Source organism: Thamnophis elegans, chromosome 3 (genome assembly GCF_009769535.1).
Source record: "Thamnophis elegans isolate rThaEle1 chromosome 3, rThaEle1.pri, whole genome shotgun sequence".
NCBI classification, from domain to species: domain Eukaryota; kingdom Metazoa; phylum Chordata; class Lepidosauria; order Squamata; family Colubridae; genus Thamnophis; species Thamnophis elegans.
The window spans coordinates 83901332-83920846 of NC_045543.1; the positions used below are offsets into that span (position 1 = coordinate 83901332).

The 19515-nt window shown below is 36.8% G+C and overlaps 1 protein-coding gene across 5 annotated transcripts in view; it reads right to left on the reverse strand.

Annotated features, from left to right (window-relative positions):
- Window positions 1-19515, reverse strand: part of AGTPBP1 (ATP/GTP binding protein 1) — a 69832-nt gene that overhangs the window by 15106 nt on the left and 35211 nt on the right. For 4 of the 5 annotated variants that reach the window (XM_032214703.1, XM_032214705.1, XM_032214701.1 and 1 more), the window contains 9 exons: window positions 17517-17614; window positions 13237-13353; window positions 8134-8837; window positions 6622-6660; window positions 3768-3851; window positions 2076-2162; window positions 1844-1992; window positions 860-947; window positions 193-337 (listed from right to left, as the gene is read on the reverse strand). In XM_032214703.1, coding sequence (XP_032070594.1) covers window positions 193-337; window positions 860-947; window positions 1844-1992; window positions 2076-2162; window positions 3768-3851; window positions 6622-6660; window positions 8134-8837; window positions 13237-13353; window positions 17517-17614 — 1511 coding nt within the window. The remainder of the gene's footprint in view (window positions 1-192; window positions 338-859; window positions 948-1843; window positions 1993-2075; window positions 2163-3767; window positions 3852-6621; window positions 6661-8133; window positions 8838-13236; window positions 13354-17516; window positions 17615-19515) is intronic. The other variant, XM_032214704.1, reaches the window with a different exon arrangement.

Consider the following 19515-nt stretch of genomic DNA (forward strand, 5'->3'; position numbering starts at 1 on the left):
GTAAAAATCTGTAAAAGACATTGCCTCCATAGGATTATTTAACCTCAACTTTTATTTATTTCACAATACAGAACTTTATTTTTTGAATTTTGTGATAAATACTGAGCAATATAATTATTTAAAGATATAATCATCAAATAATGAAATTATAAGTAAAGTTATTATGAATGTATTCATATTAAAATAATTTACCATTAAAGCTGAGTAAGTATAAGGATAATGGTAAGCAAAATAGCAAACATCATCCTTATGATGAAAGGTGACTGTGAAAGTGATTGTATAATAAGATTTTCCTTTTTGACCTCCTGCTGCAATTGAACTTCTTGAAAAATGATTCCTAGGAACAAAACATGTACATTATTATAAAGATATATAAAGTGCATCATTTTATGTAGTAAATTGGTATTTTTTATTCTGAACCAAATAATAATGTTTAATATCTCAGTCTTAATTTCTTTATTTTGAAATGTTTGTTACCAATGTAGTTAATGCATTTAAAAGCTATTCTATTCTATTCTATTCTATTCATTATTTTATCAGCATTATCAACTACAAAGTGCAAAGAAGACTTTGGGCCTTCATGAGCCACAAGTGATGCGCCTTGTGATATATAATGTCACTATTCCCCACTGGGTAGATAATGGGAAAATTTTAACTCTTGTTTTCTTCTGGAAGAAAGCAAGCAAAAATTTAAAGTACAAAACAGCCACAATGAAATCTCATGCTAGTTTATCACATCTATCTTCTATTTAGTGGGGTCAAAATAGGTCACACAATATTTCCATTAAAACTGGGTAGATGCAAAATGGGTTCAGGAGTACATATAGCCAGAGTGCACTAGATTTACTGTTAGCCTTACTTGTAGTAACAGATATCTGTTCCTGTACGAATCCACGAAGGCCGACCACTCAGGGCTTCTTGAACAGAGTACATAAGGGGTTGCATACCTTTGAGAAAAATGTACTCTATTAGAGAACACAACCACCCATATTCAGCAAACAAATATACCTCTCTAAAGACATTGTTCTCAGCATCACATGGGAAGATAACTTTTGATAAGAACGCAAATTTATTATTAGAGTTATTGCAGAAGGTGTAGAATTATTGTAGAATTCATTGTAAAATTCAATATTTGAAGGTTCTTATGGCCTGTATATATTATGAGCTGTTAAAACTAACAGTGACAGTCAGATAATCTGGCTTCTGTCTCTTGTAAACTATGGGAACAATATACAATTACCAACCAGTACAGAAAGCCCTAGCATAATCTAGAGCGTAACAAAAATTCTTGGAGTAATCCCCTTTACATTCTCTTCTAAACTGGACTACTAAAATCAGTTGCAGCTACTATCTGGAGCAGCAGAGTATAATTTAAATAAGCTGCCATTCAGGTTGCAAGTCAAATCTAAGCCACAATTTGCAATCCTTCTTTGGAGTCTCGATACAAGGACAAGCTGGTTTGATCAAATTTCTGTTTGTTTAATTAAAGCTTAGAGAAAAGAAAAGAGAGCATGAAAAAAGAAAATTAAGTTTTTGTCCTTTAGGTTATCAATAGTGGTAACTGACATTTCAATGCTGCTTCAGTTTTCATGCTAGGTTCTCTATCTTACTATCTGCTCCTTAGAAATCTGTAAACAATTTATCTATCTCAACTTGATAACCTTTTTTAAATTAAAAAAATTGTTATACCACTTCTCTGTGCTATTACTGATATTCTGCAATTATCTTTAGTTTTAAATTAACATACTGGTATTATCTAAATTGTCTAAACTACTTCCCCATGCCTCTGTTTGGACTATGTCTGTCCTTTTTTTCCCCAAGAGAAAAGTAAATTAACTCTTACCATAATTAAACTGACTGTTTGTCTTTTCACAGTTGATTATATTAAATCGGTAGGCACTGCCTGTTCGCATTCCACTGACTTCAAAATAAAACCACTGATGATAATGATTGCTGTTTATATCAGAATTCAGAATGAGATCATACTCATTTCTAAAAATGAGCAGAAATAAATAAGTCACAAAATTCAAGTAACTGATCTATAATGATTAAATAAAATAATAACAATATCTTACTTTCTGATCTGAATAACTTTCCGTAAATTTCCTGATTCAAATTTGGAGTTAAACTTCAAGACATCTCCTTCATCAGACACTGGACAACTGGAAAATAAAATTACAATGATTTAAAAATGATTTATTTTGTTGTATTGAATGTGAAGTAGACTGATTGGGGAAGAATACAAGTGAACCAGAGCGCCAAGTCTTGTATATTAAATTGGTTTAAATTATACTGAGTTCCCCAACATAGTTAATGTGAGCTAATGAAAATATAAACTGCAAGCATGTTTTCTATGTTACAGAACAGTGGGACTTCTTTACATTAAAAAATTCAGATTTCTAGATGAAATATCAACATAACTATCAGCAATTATATAGTACAGGCATTTTTTAATTTTTCTGTCACTGCATTTTCTTGTTTTTTTTCCGAGGCTGAAACCTTGTTCATATTTGCATTAGGAGGATAAAATTTTAAGTATTTTCAATTCAGTGAAATCTCTATAAATTCCTTGATATAATGTCAGATACCTGACAGATATCTGTTTCCTCGAAAATAAGATCTCCCCATATAATAAGCCCAATCGGGCTTTTGAGAGCATGCACTAAAATAATCCCTTCCAAAAAAATATTTTGCCGAAAATATTGCAACACAGCAGCAGCCATGAGGTGACCACACTCAGCGCCTCTTGCACCTCAAAAATAATAAGACCTCCCCAAAAATAAGGTCAAGTGCTTATTTCAGGGGGGTCGGGGTCAAAAGAAAATAAGCCTGTCTTCTTTTCTGGGAAACATGATAGTAGTTCAAGTTAGCATTGGTATTTACATCATTTTCATCAATTTATGCCATCTTTTGTGAACATTGTGCAAATGGCATGATGTGTTTATTGGCTTCATTAGAAAAATGGCATAAACCCTTCCTTCCCCCCTATAGTCATTAGACATTCATTATTCCTCCTTTCCATCAATAAGTCTGTTAAAAGAAGCATTACATCAACTACTATAAAAAGAACAGTCTTGTTTCCAGCTGTGCTCTTCCAAACTGTTCTGTAGTATTAGGTGTTCTTGTCTATGAATGTGAAAGAACATGGAGAAACAAAAGAAAACTCTGGCTATTATTTTATTTTATTTAATATATTTAGTTTAAAATTTGCAATTTTACTCCTAGAACACTTGATTAAAAAAAACACCTGAATGTCTCATTCCCCGGTTAAAAGATAGCAGAAACGTTCTTCTCGGTAATGTTCAATAGTGCTTGTGAAGATTAGTACCACTTGTTGATGGATTGGAATAGGGCTTTTTTCTTTTTCAAGACATTTATAATTCATTGGATACCAAACAGTTCCCTAAAACTAAAAGATCTTGAAAGCTATGTATTAAAATACAATGAATCCTGGCAGTTCCCTAAAACTAAAAAAATCCTGAAAGCTGTGTTTTATAATACACTGAGTCCTGTTTTTTTTTATTAATAACATTATATTTAGTTTTAATTTTCACTATGTATTAAAATTAATTCATCTTAAAAATAAAGTACTCTACCTCTAGCAAATTTTTGACTTTTGCAACTTCATACTGTAAATAGCCACAGTAACTATCATACTCCCATTAATGTATATGTTTTCCTAAATTATTGAATCTAAAATGGGAATGTAATCATTATGGAATAGGTGATTAATCATTATGAAATAAAGATTTTCATATAAAACTTACCTGAGATTATCAAGATCATATACAACTCTGTCTATAATATCATTAGGATGAATAAGTCTTTCAATATCCTGGGCAATTTTTGTCCTATTTAGAAAAGGAAGTAAGATGCCATATTTCAAAATTTTTACAGTACAGTGCCACATGTAGAATCAGTGCATAAAGAAAGAAAGAGGAGTTTGAAAGTCAAGTTTCTACTTTAATATACAGTATTATTTGTGGAACTTGCCACAATTGTTTTCTGAACAGAAAGAAAATGGCTTGTACATAACACATTGAGGCTTTCAGACCCAATGTTTGGTTTCCTTATTACAGGAAACATGCCCATTATGTATTAGCATTTAATGATTATTTCAATTAGTATTAGTAATTAAAGCTAGTTCAGGTTTGAAAATTGGTTATATTAAAAATTCATGCGATTATAGTTTGAATACATTGCAGTGATTGGGTTAGAGTGCAAGCCTCTCACCTCTGGAAATTTCTAATTAAATATGATGAGCCTCTCAATAGAAAAAGAGAGATGCTTTTTTCAGCTATGTAACCATACTGTAGGAACTGCTGTATTAAATATCTGAACATAATACGTATGAGAGAAACAATTTGCTGATGAGTGGGTATCTATGTGTTTATGTATTCGTCCATGGACCCAATTTCCTACAAGACATGTTAACCATGTAGAAATTTTCCTGAAGATCACTAACCAGCTGAAATTCCTACACTGAAAAGTTGAAATATAGCAAATTTTAGTCCTTTCAAGAGCTACACAGGAACCATGCGTCTCACAAAGCAATAAAAGAGCACGATACATTGAGATGTTTTTGATAGAAATAGTCTGTTACTATTGGGAAAACTGCCTCTCATTTCAGATGACTTCTGTTTTCATTTGAGATGTATTGCAGATATTTCTTGCATCTCAATCGAAATGTTGAGCTACATCTGGATAAGTAAAGTTGTCTCTTCATAAGGCATGTCTGAAGTTTTCTCAAGTATAAACTCAGAATGGCTGACCATGGATTATCTCAAGGAAAATCTTGTTAAAATAAATTATTTCTAAATATTTCATTTCATATATTTCATATCATATATTCAAATATATGGGAACCCTTGCTACCTCCAATATATATAATGCATAATATTTTTTTGTTTCTAAGACTTTGACTCCTAAAGATATTTCAAAGATATACAAAATCTTTGTTTTATATCCAAGAATATTAATGGTACAATTAATATGAAAAGCCCTTAAGTTTCCATCAATAGCAATCCTTCATTGTTAGAATGACTTATTGTTGTTTACTTATTTTATATGGAAAATGTTTATAACTATACATAATTATCAAAAAGCAGAAAACTGCACTTCAGCAAAGAAAAATATTTTAATTAATATTTATTTGAATTATTTTCACATTATTCATTTGAGCTTAGCCATGGGATAAAGAAGATATCCCAAAAATAATGCACATATAGAATGGAATGACAAACTGACAGTAAGAACACAATGCTATCCCAATTGTAAACTATTGTTAAAAGAATTAACAGACACAGCAATAAAGATGAAAAAATATATTTGAATTTGTCCACACTAAGGCACTTGTCCATGATAAAAAAACTAGAAAGCATTTCACCTTACTTGTCCAAATTCATAGACTTTACAGCAAGTAAGGGTTTAGCATGCCCCACAGGAAAGTTAACTGTTTTAGTAATAAAATCAAGAGATATTTCACTTTTTCAAATGTCCTCATTTAAGCAGATTCATGAAAAAGGCACATTCAGAATTTAAAATACACCACTAACATTTTCAGGACTTGATTATGAAAAAATTATCTATTTCTCCTTATTTCAAGACTAACTAAAATTCAACAGCTTTGAAAATGTTTTTTTGATGCAGTACTTGTATATTAAATGAATGTTAGAGTCCTCCTTCACCTAAGTTATCATTTGTGACATATTTCCATGAATTCTATCTGCCTGTTCACTTAGCAAACCAAAACTATTTCAAGAAATATATAGCAGCTTTCCGCCTGATTTATTCTACAGCTAATTCTATTTTCTCCGCATTTTTCAAAACCAATACAGGCAGTACTCAATCTGCAAGCACAATTGGTACCAGAATTTCTGTTTTTAACCAAAGCAGTTGTTAAGTGAATTGTGCCCAATTTTATGACCTTTATTTACCAGTTAAGTGAATTATTATAGTTAAGTGAATCATGTGGTTGTTAAGGAAATCCAACTTCCTCCATTGACTATGCCTGTCGGAAGCTGGCTGAGAAGGTTGTGCATGGTGATCATGTGATCCTGGGATGATGCAAATATCATCAATAAATGCCAATTGCCAAGCATCTGAATTTTGATGATGGGACCCTGGGGATGCTGTATCAACTATATAAGTCTTTTTTTTCAGTGACACTGTGATTTCAAATGGTCATTTAATGAATGGTTGTAAGTCAAGGACTACTTGTCCCATTAAACTTAGATAGGATCTGAAATATGAATCTCAACTCTATTGTTTCTCTATAGCCATGCTGCAATTATATTTCTTTATAATTATAGTTACAAATGTATCAATTCAGGCTATGACTTATGCACAAGCGCAACTCTGAAATGACTACTGGCTTTATGTATTACTATAGCGCTAACCTTAGTGATAATTTACATATGTTAAATCAATTTTTATAAGTCATTTTGATTGAGAAAGGAAGAATAAATATGAATCTCTGCATGAGTTTCCCCTCCCCCTCCATCAATTTAAAAAGCAAGGTTCAAGGAAAATGCACACACCCATTCACTGCCAACTATTGTCAAAAAGGAGTTTAAGAGACCCCGATGTTATGGAGAAATATCCAATATTTCTTTCACATACATCAGAGTTCGCATGTGACTGGCAGCCATTCTCTTCTTCCTTGTGGAAGAAAAGGAATAAAACATGAGATTATGCAATATCTGAGAATTCTAAATGTTCTATATTCTTTGATGCAGATGGTAATATTTTTCAGTATAACATAAATCATTTTACATTTTATAAAGAGATTTAGCATTTTATCCCAGTAAACTACACATCCATATAAAAAGGTTACAATCTAATATTTAGAATGTTCCAATGCAAATTATCAAAATGATTAGTAATTTAAATGTTAAGATACATAAAATGATCGGAAAAAGTTTCATGGATGTATTACTGAAACTCTCCTCTCTGTCTGTTTGTAACCTTAAATTGAGCAAAATGATGCATGACATGGCAACAAATTTTGAGTCAATTTACTTCAAATGGGCTAACTTAAAGGGAGCATCTAAAATCTATAAACCATGATTCTTGTGGGGTTGAAATTTGGCAAAACTGTGGTCACTTCAGCACTGCTATAGTCAGCCACAGTCATATGATCATCATTTCCAATATTCCTTGCCAGCTTCCCACACGGAAAGTCAATGGGGAAGCTGGCAGGAAGTTGGAAGTTACTGTTGCTCCCTCTAATCTTTTGCCCACCTGTGATCATTTTGTTTCTGTCTAGGTAAGGAACTACCGTATTTTTTGGATATAAGACGCATCTTTTTCCCTCAAAAAAGAGGCTGAAAATCTTGGGTGCGTCTTATACACTGAATATACCATTTTTGCCACCCGAAACCCCACCCCCTTCACCAAAATGGTCGTGCATAGCTTGTAGGAAGCTTTTAGAGAGCTCCTGGGGGCTGGGGAGGGCAGAAATGAGCAAAAAAAGGCCCATTTTTTTGCTCAATTTTAACCCCCGCCCCCAGCCCCCAGGAGCACTCTGCAAACCCCCTAAAGGCTATTTGTGCCTTTTTTGGGGGGGAAACGGGCCCATTTTCGCAAAAAATGGGCTGTTTTGGGGAGGTTTACAGAGTGCAAAAACTTTTTTTTTTATTTGCCTCTTCAAAACCTTGGTGCGTCTTATACTCCGAAAAATATGGTATCTCTGAAACGATGCACAACAGGTCACAGATTGTCTAGTAATATACAGAATTCTGCATTCTCAAAATGTTCTCATATATTACCTAGTAATACAGTATTTTTCTTTACGGACAGGCAAATCAAAGAAGTTGAATCCAAAATTTCTGAAAGGAATTTCATAATTAAGTGGGACCTTTTACTTTCCCTTCATTTTTTCAGCATTCCAAAATTTTCTCTTGACGATTTGAAGTTCATTTGAAGGGTTATGGTGAGAAGGACTGCAGGGCTGAATGGATGAAAACTGCCTTTCTTTCCTTCATTTATAGCATCAATCTTGAATCCAAATAGTATATTCCATTAATAACTGTTATATTTGAATCTAGTAATATTAATTTTACTGTGAATGATACACAAACATTATATTAAATCCTTCTCTAGACATGTTTGAGGAGAAAAAGATGAACTTACCTCTGTACACCATATGGTCTGTCAAGGATAGGTTCTTTAAATGGAGGTGGAATATGTCCAAAATAATCAGGATAAGCAACTTCAGAATATTCAGGAACAGATCTAGTATTTTTCACTGTTTCAATATAGAGTTCTGGATCATGCAATTGTATTGTATCAGGCACTTCAATTGTTACTTGCTCTCCTACAGAAACTGAACAAGATACTTCTTCTTCTTCAGGATCAGGTCCAGAACAGCATAGTTTTCCCAGCTGGACAGACCGTCCCTCAAACAAAACACTTCCACATGTTGGAACATGTTGAAAAGTTTTATTACAGGTAATTTCACTAATGCTAGTTTTACATTCGCTTTTTGTCACGGTCTTAGAAATTTTGGACGGTTCACTTTTGGAAGTATGTTGAAGTGAAATTCGGTCAAAGTCTCTTACAATTTCATGATTTAGGCACTGGCATGATGGAAGCAATCTCATTTGATCACCTTGATGTTGCAAACTATTATCCATGATACCATCATTTTTTACCAATCCCAAAAAGCCTGGTCTTTTATTACAGTCTTCACTTTGTAGATTACTCTCTTTCACAGGAAGTTGCATCATGTCATTTGTTAAGGATGGTTCCTCTCCAGCAGTGGGAACAACAATAGGTCCTCCTGGAGCTGAGTTGTTTGAAAAAGATTTTGGTTCCTTTGAAATGAGGTCACATTCCTTAATATTAAAGAAAAAAAAATGCCGGATACTTGTTAGAGGATTACAATATTAAATGTTGAAGAAAGAGCAATGAATCAGAAAGAAGGATCTGATCCAGACAGAAGGAATAAACCATGGAGAAATGGAGATAAATAATAGATAATTTCCTTTTGAAGAAGTTAAATGTGAAAAAAAATAATGACAATGTCAGAAAGAATTTACATGCTAATTAATATTGAAAGTGATATGGTTCACTTTACATGACTTATTGGATCAAATAAACATTCACCAAATCTGAATCCAAATTCTAATTCAGATTTATTAGATACTATGAAGTCAGAAGAGAGCCAATTTGATGTAGTGGTTAGGGCATCGGGCTACAAATTGGGAGACCATGAGTTCCAGTCTCCGTTGCAAAGAGAGTGAGTTGTCTAGGCAGTCTCCAAGAATTGGCGACAACTCAACAGAAGATAATACAATCAAGTCATATATGGAAATTTCAAAAGGGTAAAAATATATCTGCTCCTGATTACTGGTAATTATGGATACAAACTTTGTACCTCAACAAAATTGAAGGATTACCCTTATGCAAATATATCAGACTATAGGTTTGGAAGAGACCTTGGAGGTCTTTGTCCAATTTCCTGCTCAAGGCTGGAGCCCCCTGCTCAATTTTTTTTATATTCTGAATTGAATAAAGCAGGAATGACATACACAAACCTGCTCAGTTTTAATTCTGGTTTAATTCTCTATGAGGCACATTTCAATTAATGTGAACTTGATAAAAATAAAGTGCACAACCATTAAGACTTTCATGAATTTACTTAGCCATCCTAGTAGACAATATTTAACTTTTTTGTGTGTGTTTCAAGCTTAATTATCTTCATTTCATTCTCAGGCACAAATATTAATGATATTAACAAGTCTGTTAATATTTAACATTCTTAAGATCTTATGATAGTTGAGAAGGCATTTTCAGATATTTCAATTCTTTAGTCCACAGTTGATAAATCTCAGTAGTATTCACTTTAAAACTGTTTTGGGGGGGGGGGGTACAGATATGCTATCAACTTAAATTCAATCATGGATTCCATCAAATAAAAAAAAAAACTTAGATACCTTAGAAGCAGCCATGACAATTGCCACTTTTGGGCTATCAAAACAATGTTTAAGTTGAAGAAACTGCCACAATTGTAAACCAGGAAGACCAAATTCCATTTCAAAGTGAAAACAAATCCTTCATACAATCATTACATAACAAGTGATTTGAAGCGAGTATTCCAATTTTCACACAGTTTCCAATATAACATTTTATCACCTAATTTCAAAATAAAATTCTCCCGAAGAGTTAAAAATCCATGAGTGTATCAAACTTCAGTGTGTATCAGTGGTGGGTTTCAATTTTTTTTACAACCTATTCTGTGGGTGTGGCCTATTTTGTGGGCATGGGCTTGGCAGTCATGTGACCGGGCAGGTATCACTCATGACATCACTCATGCACACTCAGTCACATGACCACCACCTCCAAGGCATGTGGCAAATTTTTTTGGAACTCCTATGAAGGGGGGGGGGAAGAGAGGGGAAAACCTCCCAAAAATAGACAACTGGAGGATTAAGGGCCGACATTAGGGAGATGGAGAAGGCATGACAGAGAGAAATCCAGTAGAAAGCTATCACACATTGGGGAAAGAACTTCGGGAGATCGGTGGAGGCAAGACAGAGGGGAATCCAAGACAAAGCTACCACACATTGGGGAAAGAACTTTGGGAGATCGGTGGAGGCAAGACAGAGGGGAATCCAGTAGGAAGCTATCACATGTTGGGGAAAGAACTTTGGGACATCGGTGGAGGCAAGACAGAGGGGAATCCAGTAGAAAGCTATCACATGCTGGGGAAAGAACTTTGGGAGATTGGAGGAGGCAAGACAGAGGGGAATCCAAGACAAAGCTACCACACGTTGGGGAAAGAACTTTGGGAGATCGGAGGAGGCAAGACAGAGGGGAATCCAGGAGAAAACTCCTGAGCTTGCCTCTGCTATCTGGTGGATTGTGCCGCTGAACCTCTCCAGCGGGTGGAGGTGAGCATGGAGCGACAAGGCCGGGGCAGGCGTTCCGGAAGTTACTTCCGGGGCCATTTCACCATCCGGTTCTCCCGATCCGATGCGAACCGGCAGAAATCCACCACTAGCGTGTATCCAATAAAGTACAAAGATTTCTCTCAGCATGCATCTCCAGCTATTAAATGCACAAGGAATAATATTAATTTTAATACAATTAATAAGATTAATTGTTCTGTAGACTAAGAGCATTTTAATTTATTTATGACTGTTTAGATCAGTCTTTTCTAAAAATGTCAACATGTTAATTTCCATATATTTAGAAAGATTTTGAGGAATTTAAAATGTCAAGTATTTAATTTAATCAGCAGAGATCACAAAACCCAACTCTTTGCAAAGCAGAGCTCATATTAATAGAATATTTGTACTTCAGGGTTGAATTGTGGTGTCTTTGGTGCTCTCTGAGCTTGGTTATTTTCTTGCAGATGTTTCATTAGCCAAGTCGGTAACATCAGTATTGCTAGAAGGGAATGGAGTTGGCTTCTGTTCATATACAAGTGACTTGTCCTGGCAGTGGGACAAGTTGGGAATGTTCTTTCCTGAATAGGCTGTTGTTTACCTACTTAATACTGTAATTCCTTGATTAGGGTATACTTTATTGCTTGTTTATTTCTGAGTATTGATTGATGTGAGGAAATGTTTGGCCTTTTTATTTTCTGTTTGACTTTTTGATTGTATCTTTTGAGTGATATATAGATATTGTTAATTTCTATCTTCCTATTGATGGTGGATTTGTCTGAGTGCCAGGCTTCCAGGGATTCTGTAATATTTTTGGACTGCCTTGGTCTAGGATGTTCAGAATTTCCCAATTGAAACTATGGCTAAGCCTGTCCATGAATGTCCTAATTTTTTCTGATTTCAAGTTCATGAATGCGCTCAGCTAGTCTTCTGCCCGTTTGTCTTATACGGTGGCTGTTATGGTTCTTATGTTGTAGATGTTTCCTGCCCTTTTTTTTCGGGGGCTGCTGAGTATTAGTCAGTTTGTGTGCTACAGTGATGCCATGAGGTTGTAATAGACTGTAATAATCAGTTGATGGTCTCATTTGATGTCACAGCATTCTTTACATCCATAGATGCAGAATTAGCAAAAGAATCCATAACAGCACTACTACATAGCACACCTGACCTGACCAAATACACCAAGATGTTTTTGATGTATGGCAGTGTTATTTTTTTCACAACTTGTGTTTGTTGTGGCTTGTAATATTGGGTTCACTAGTCAGGCACTTTTTGATAAAGTAGCATGGATACCAATTTTTATGAAAGATGTTATATAGATGATCTTTTTCCTTTTTCTAATGTTCAGGACTGCTGCAGTATATTTGTGCTTATCTAAATAGTATATACAGCTTCTTTTGTGGGAAATTGTTTCTTTGATAGTGGAGCACTTGATTGTATGATAGACTTGTGTTTCTAATTTGTCATATTGCCTCTGCTGATGAAGAGATATCCAAGAAAGGTAGCATATTGTTGTTTTCTTCTTCCCTTGTGAATATTATTCCTTTGAAAATGTGATAGTTTTATGCATTTTCTCTAGCTGGTCCTTTTTTATTATGACAAAGATGTCATCTATATACCAGATCCATACTTTTGGGTTGCATATCTGGCAATGCTATAGATTCTAAGCATTGCATTAGGATCTCTGCTATGAGTCCTAAAAATAATGATCCCATTAGCATTCCTTTGATTTGTTGATATATTTGTCCATTGGATTGAAAGTATGTGGTTAGGCAAAGGTTGAGTTTCATGATTCTGGGTATTTCAAACTTGGTGTATTTGGTCAGGTCAGGTGTGGTGTGTAGTAGCAGTGCTGTTTTATGGATGTAATTCTGCATCTATGGATGTAAAGAGTACTGTGACATCAAATGAGACCATGATTTTATCTATGGTCATGTCTTTGATTCTTTGGAGGCATTCTAATGGGGAGTTGATAGAATATTTGCTTCCTTCTATTGGGTATCTAAGTTTTTCTGTCAGTCCTTTAGCAGGTTGGGGTCTCTGGTAACAATACAATTGGATGGAGAGATATGTCTGGCTTGTGTGAGAGGACAGGCCCATTGCTTTTCATTTGTTCTTGTTCTTCTTTAATAATTTAATCTTTAAGGTCGCTAAGAATTTTCTTGATATATAGCCCAAAGAATGTTGGCAAGATTTATTCCAGTTAATCTAATACACAGATTGCTTTCCAAAATATTCTATTATCCATATAAAATTAGGCAGAGAAGCGGCATGCTTATCTAAAATTACCAAAACATCACTGGTAAATTAAAATGACTAGATTTCAAAATAGTAGCATCCTTACCTGAAAATTCTCTGAGAGTTCTGGGAAAAATTGTTCATACATTCTCAAATCTTCCACCGGTCGCCCCAATTCCTGCTTTGGTTTCAGTTTATCAATATCTGTCTCAATGTCATCGTTCTAAAAAAAAAAAGTCCATAAGCATAATTAAAAAGCTTGGGGAATCTATGTTTTTAGTTAAAATGACTAAAATACTGAATACTTCTTAAAAATAAGGTTCTTCTAGGCTTACAGAGGAAAAACATCAAATCTTCTGATTGGTTGATGGAAACTGGTTACAACACACTGTGTGTTTTCCCTATCTCTGAGTCAGCAGAAAAACCTTACCAGCATAAAACTGGCTGTTCCCCATTACTGATCCCTATTCTGCCTCATCCCATTTCACTTGATTTTCCACCATGGGTGATAAAATTCTTCTGATGTCAGAATATATTGATCTTCGGCTATAATAAAATTTAAGGGAGTAGAATAAGAAGGAAATATATTGTAATGCCAATGTAGTTAAGAATGATTGCAGCAAGCTCACTCAAGCTGGTAAAAGATGAAGGCAGTTTCATAGATAGCCCCTCCCCCCCAAAAAGTGCAACACTCGTTAAGATGATACATGTAGAATGGAGGGGCACACCTCCTAAAAATAGGCCCTCCCAGATTTCAGGTGTTGCGCCAATGTCATGAGCTGATGCAGCATAACCAGATGTGAGATCCTTGTTTTATGAGGCTCAGTTGTAGGAATCAGTTGGGACTGCAGCCTGCTTACCTTCCTCTCTGCATGTCTATAGATATTCTCAGTCATCCATATCATGGTTGTCCCAAAGGTGCTTTTTCAAGGGGCAACTGGATTTTCTTGTTTTTCTTTGGAGACATTTTGCTTCTCATCAGTTGAAGAAGCTTCTTGGATGAGAAGTGAAATGTCTCCAAAAAAAACCCAAGAAAGTCCAGTTGCCTTTTGAAAAACACCTTTGGGATTTCCTCTCTGCAGTGTAGCAATATTCCTGCCCAAACGTCTCAACTCTATGGTCAGATTAGTAATGGAGTACACTAGGATTATGTTCTGTGTCCAAAGAATCAGTATTTTCTGGGCACATAGTCAGATGTGGCACAAGAGTTCATAGTAACTATGGATCTGATAAGAGCAGTAAAGTGAGCTTACTTCTCTACTCTTACTGCATTAGATTACCAGTTGTCTGACCAGGTTCCATTTGGGTAACAAGGAACCAGGGGAGCCCTTGCAGGTCTGCTTTGGGAAATAGTCTTCAGCATGGTTATGGCCACCCAAGAAGTTGGATCCAAATGGTGACTATGCCTCATTGTGAGAAAGGATGGAAGCATCTGCCATGAAGGAGGTGTTGGCATACCCCTTTCTCAAGAGGCTGTTCTTGAACCTGATGAATAATTTTTGTTCACTCTTCATTCTTCCCTTTTTAGAGAAAATTGCTGAAAGAGCATTAGACACTCAGCTTAAAGGGGCCTTGGGTGAAGTGGATTTTTTGCCCCCCTTCCAACAGGGTTCAAACCAGATTATATACTGAGATGGCATGGGTTACACTTGCAAATGACCTCTGGAAGCTTCAGAATGCATCCAGGCAGATAAAGTGACTATCTATCCTCTAATAAGGGAGGAAATTTCTAATATGGAGGGACACTGCTAACCAAGCATGCTCAGCCTGGCCTTTGGTGAGGCAGTTGCTTGCCACGAGAAATCAGCTTTTCAAGGTTGCACACAACAATTTCCTAGCAAGACCTTAGGAAGAAGGCCTCGCTTGGCCAGCAGCTGTCTTGCGAAAGGCCAGGCTGGGCACACTTCATCAGTATGAGGAAAAAAACGGGGGGGGGGGGTCAGCTGGAGTAGTGGAATGCAGGGTGGCAGGGACTTCAATTTACAGTACAGTGAAGATAACTGCAGCTGGATCTTTGTGCCATGCTGCTGGGCTAGGCTGGCTGGGTCTTCGTGCTGTTAGGCTGGGGCAGCTGCAGCTTTGTGCCACACTGCTGGGTTGGAGTGGTTGTGGCTCTGCATCACTGAGCAGAAGGGGCTGCATGCTGTGACTCTGGGGCTATGCAATCCACTTGTGTCATCCACTTGCTTCCAGAGATAAAGCATGGCTGGACAAATGTTTGGCTCTTCATGTGACTACACAGGCAGATTCTTTGTTTTGGTAAAATTGAGTAGAAATCAACACATATTGATACAGAAGCAGAGAAATCTTGTATGACTGTATACCATATTTTTCAGAGTATAAGACGCACCTTATTTCCTCTAAAAAGAGGCTGAAAATCTGGGTGCGTTTTATACACCGAATACAGCATTTTTTGCCTCCTGAGACCCTGCCCCCTTCACCAAAATGGCTGTGCATAGCCTTATGGAGGCTTTCAGAAAAGCTCCTGGGGGCTGGGGAGGGAAGAAATAAACAAAAAATGGGCCATTCCCCCCCCCCAGCCCCCAGTAGCACTCTATAGGCCTCCATAAAGCTATGCATGCATTTTTTTGACAAAAAACGGCCCGTTTTCACGAAAAACAGGCCTTTTGATCTTTTTCCCACCCCCACCCCCCCAAGAGCACTCTGCAAGCTTTCCCCCAAGGCTATTCATGTCTTTTATTTGAAAAAAAAAAACAGGCCCATGTTCGCGAAAAACGGGCCATTTGGGGGAGATTTGCAGAGTGCAAAACCTTTTTTTTCCCCTTTCGGAAAGCTGTTTAGTTAGAGTGGTTGATGAGTTTTAGGCACTACAGGTTTTCAGCCATTTCCTTCCCCAGCACATGGATAAATACAGCTGGAAACATCTACCTACCTACTCACTCTCTCTCTCTCTCCCCCTACCTACCTACTGTATATATATGTTATATTTATGCTGATAAATAAATAAAGGGAGACTAGTATAGATCTATTTCAAGCTATTTAGCTCTCATCAGCTAGCCATACCCAAGTTTTTGGGAATCGAACCTGTGCTCTATTGCCTCCCAGGCAGGGAGTTAACCATTTGAGCTACAGAGAACGACTCCTTTATCAGCCAGCCAGGGTGGGAGGTATATACTTAAAGTCACAACCCCTGGTATGCCCAAGTGTGGGAGGAAGGTCACACTTCCATTGGGTTTCTGTCTGGATGGACTCTTGTGACGAGCCTAATGACAGAGAGTGGAAGTGTGACCTTCCTCCCACACTTGGGCATACCAGGGGTTGTGACTTTAAGTATATACCTCCCACCCTGGCTGGCTGATAAAGGAGTCGTTCTCTGTAGCTCAAATGGTTAACTCCCTGCCTGGGAGGCAATAGAGCACAGGTTCGATTCCCAAAAACTTGGGTATGGCTAGCTGATGAGAGCTAAATAGCTTGAAATAGATCTATACTAGTCTCCCTTTATTTATTTATCAGCATAAATATAACAAATGTAACAAAAAAGGCAACAGTAAAAAATATTGGGTTTCTGTCTGGATGGACTCTTGTGACGAGCCTAATGACAGAGAGTGGAAGTGTGACCTTCCTCCCACCCTTGGGCATACCAGGGGTTGTGACTTTAAGTATATATATGTGTGTGTATATATATATATATATATCCCTTTATCTACCTACCTAACTACACTCTCTCTCCCTATCTTATTGTATTTCTCTCTATTTCTCTCTATCCCTTTACCTCCCTACCTATCTACTCCTTCCCTCCCTCCCTCCCTACTGTATTTCTCTCTCTCTATCCCTTTATCTACCTACCAACCTACCTCTCTCTCTCCCTATCTACTGTATTTCTCTCTATTTCTCTCTCTCTATCCCTTTATCTACCTAACTACACTCTCTCTCCCTATCTATTGTATTTCTCTCTCTCTATTTCTCTCTATCCCTTTACCTATTCCCTCCTCCCTCCTGTATTTCTCTCTCTCTATCTCTTTATCTACCTACCAACCTACCTACTCTCTTTCTCCTTACCTACCTACTGTATTTCTCTCTCTTTCTCTCCCTCTGTCTCCCGCTATCTACCTACCTACTTTTAAAAAGAAATTGCCTCTTCAAAACCTGGGTGCATCTTATACTCCGGTATGTCTTGAACTCCGAAAAATATGGTGGTTTTGTGAAACACTGCAATCCCAAGTGTAATTATTGTTTTAAAAGTTATCAATGTATGTTTCAACACTATTACCTTCCTATTTTTTACTGTAAGTCTATTAAAAGTACATTCAATGTATTCATTATTTGGAAAACACACTGTTTTCCAGTATTCAAATAAGCAACTTCTCTGAAGGGTAAAAATAATATTTTTAGAATATATGTTATTTCTTCAAAAGTATTACTAACCTTAAAGTGTTGATCTATGTCATCTTCGTTATCATTTTCAACCTCAGATTCTGTGTCGATGTCATCATTGTCATCACTTTCATCTACTACGTCATCCACTGTGATATAAAATGCTCTATAAGTAGGGCAGATGTACGTTTTCTACAATATGTATATCCCAGAAAAGAAATGATGCATGTGAAACTTCTCACTCATCAACTGGAACCTAATACTACATAAAAACTTAACTTTCCATGACACCATGTGCTGTATATTTAATTATACAGTAACAAACAGGTTTATTCAGTATTTTACCCAGGAGGTTCATTAGGTAGACTACAGAATGACAGTGTTTATGTATATTAAACTCTTAATTAATAGTTCATTCTCTGAAAACTTATTTTGAAAACCTGGAAGGGGTCCTAAAGTGGAGGAGATAGAGACAGGACTTGCTGAAAAATGAGACACAACAGTTCTCATATCCCACTCATTTAAAGACACATCAATTTATGTTCAGCAGTTCTATCTCCCTGCAATACACCCTGCCAGATATACTGCAGGGAGACAGAAGGTCCCAGAGTGCCCAAAAATGTTTTATGGGTGGGGAAATAATATTTGGCTGACCTTACTCCTCCACCCCCACTCCATACACACTGATATTTCTCTCAATCTAAGCCAGAATTAACAGACTGTAGCTATTAAAAAATTTTGTTGACTTATTTTGGCAACTAACAGTATTTTAATACAGACTTTCCATTTTAAAAAATGCTTGAAAGTGTGCATTTGATACCAGGATCAGCCCTATCACACACAATGAGTTAAATGCTGAAAGCAAAGTTGGCTGTACAATTTGAATCCATTTTATTTTTATTTTATGGAAGGAATTGGAGCAATTTCCCTCTGCTCTCTTTTGCCACATTTCCATATGTAATATCCCCCCCTCCCCAATCAGGCCAAAAAACCCGGGTCATTCAAAGATGGGAAGGAAGGGAGCAGAGATGCGCAGGGGGAGATGGGATCTACTACTGGTCCAACAACTACCTTCAGTGTGATACTCCCAAGTCCCCAGCCAAGTCTTGTGGAAAGTAAGGAGATTTGCAGCTGATCTCACTCTGGGGGGCAGGCAACATGTTCCAAAGGTGGGCGCCATAGCAGAGAAAGCTCTTCTCTTGGACCCCACCACCAATATTTCCTGGCTAACAGAACTCACAGCATGCCTCCTTTGCTAGTGTGGGTGGGGCAGGTCTGACCCATTGGGGCGGGAGATGCACCCAAAGCCATTTGGTCTTGCCAGGGTTCAGCTAAAGCCTGTTGTCCCCCATTCAGGCCCCCACAGCTTCTAGACACCATGATATACCAATTGCCAAGCTCTTCCAGTGACAACATGATCCCACAAGCAGGAAAGAGACAGACATGAATGCAGTCTTCACAATGCTGCTCCTAAGCTTTCTGCAATGAGGCTCACCTAAGGCCAATGTTCTTAACATTTCAGAACTAGGCAAAGATAGTCCACTTGAACCAGGCATATTAATAGTTTAATTTATTATTTTTAAGCCTCTATCCTGTACTTATTATTGTGTTTTATGGTCAAGAACCTACAGTTATTGTTGTCTAGCATCTAACCTATCCACAATACACTTTTATTGCTGTCTCAGTATAATTTTATTCTACAGAAAAAGCATATTTTTTATGAATAGAAACATAGTTCACCTTTTCAGTTGAGAGCATGCACATTGCTTATCTACAAACCTATTCATTGTTAACTTTAAGCTTCAAGAGTTATAGAATGACTCCCAAAACATGTAGTTCCTACATTTGAGAAGCAAGACAGCCTTCTCTTTACTGTATACCAGGGATCCCTAACCTCTCGGGCCACAGGCCACTAATGGGCTGTGAACTATTTGCCACTAGGCTGCAGAAACAGAGAATGAGCATGGATACATGCACATTCCCATTTGCTCAAGCAGAGGTGAGCATTTGCATATGTGCTCCATTTGTATGAGTGGCAGGTACACATGCA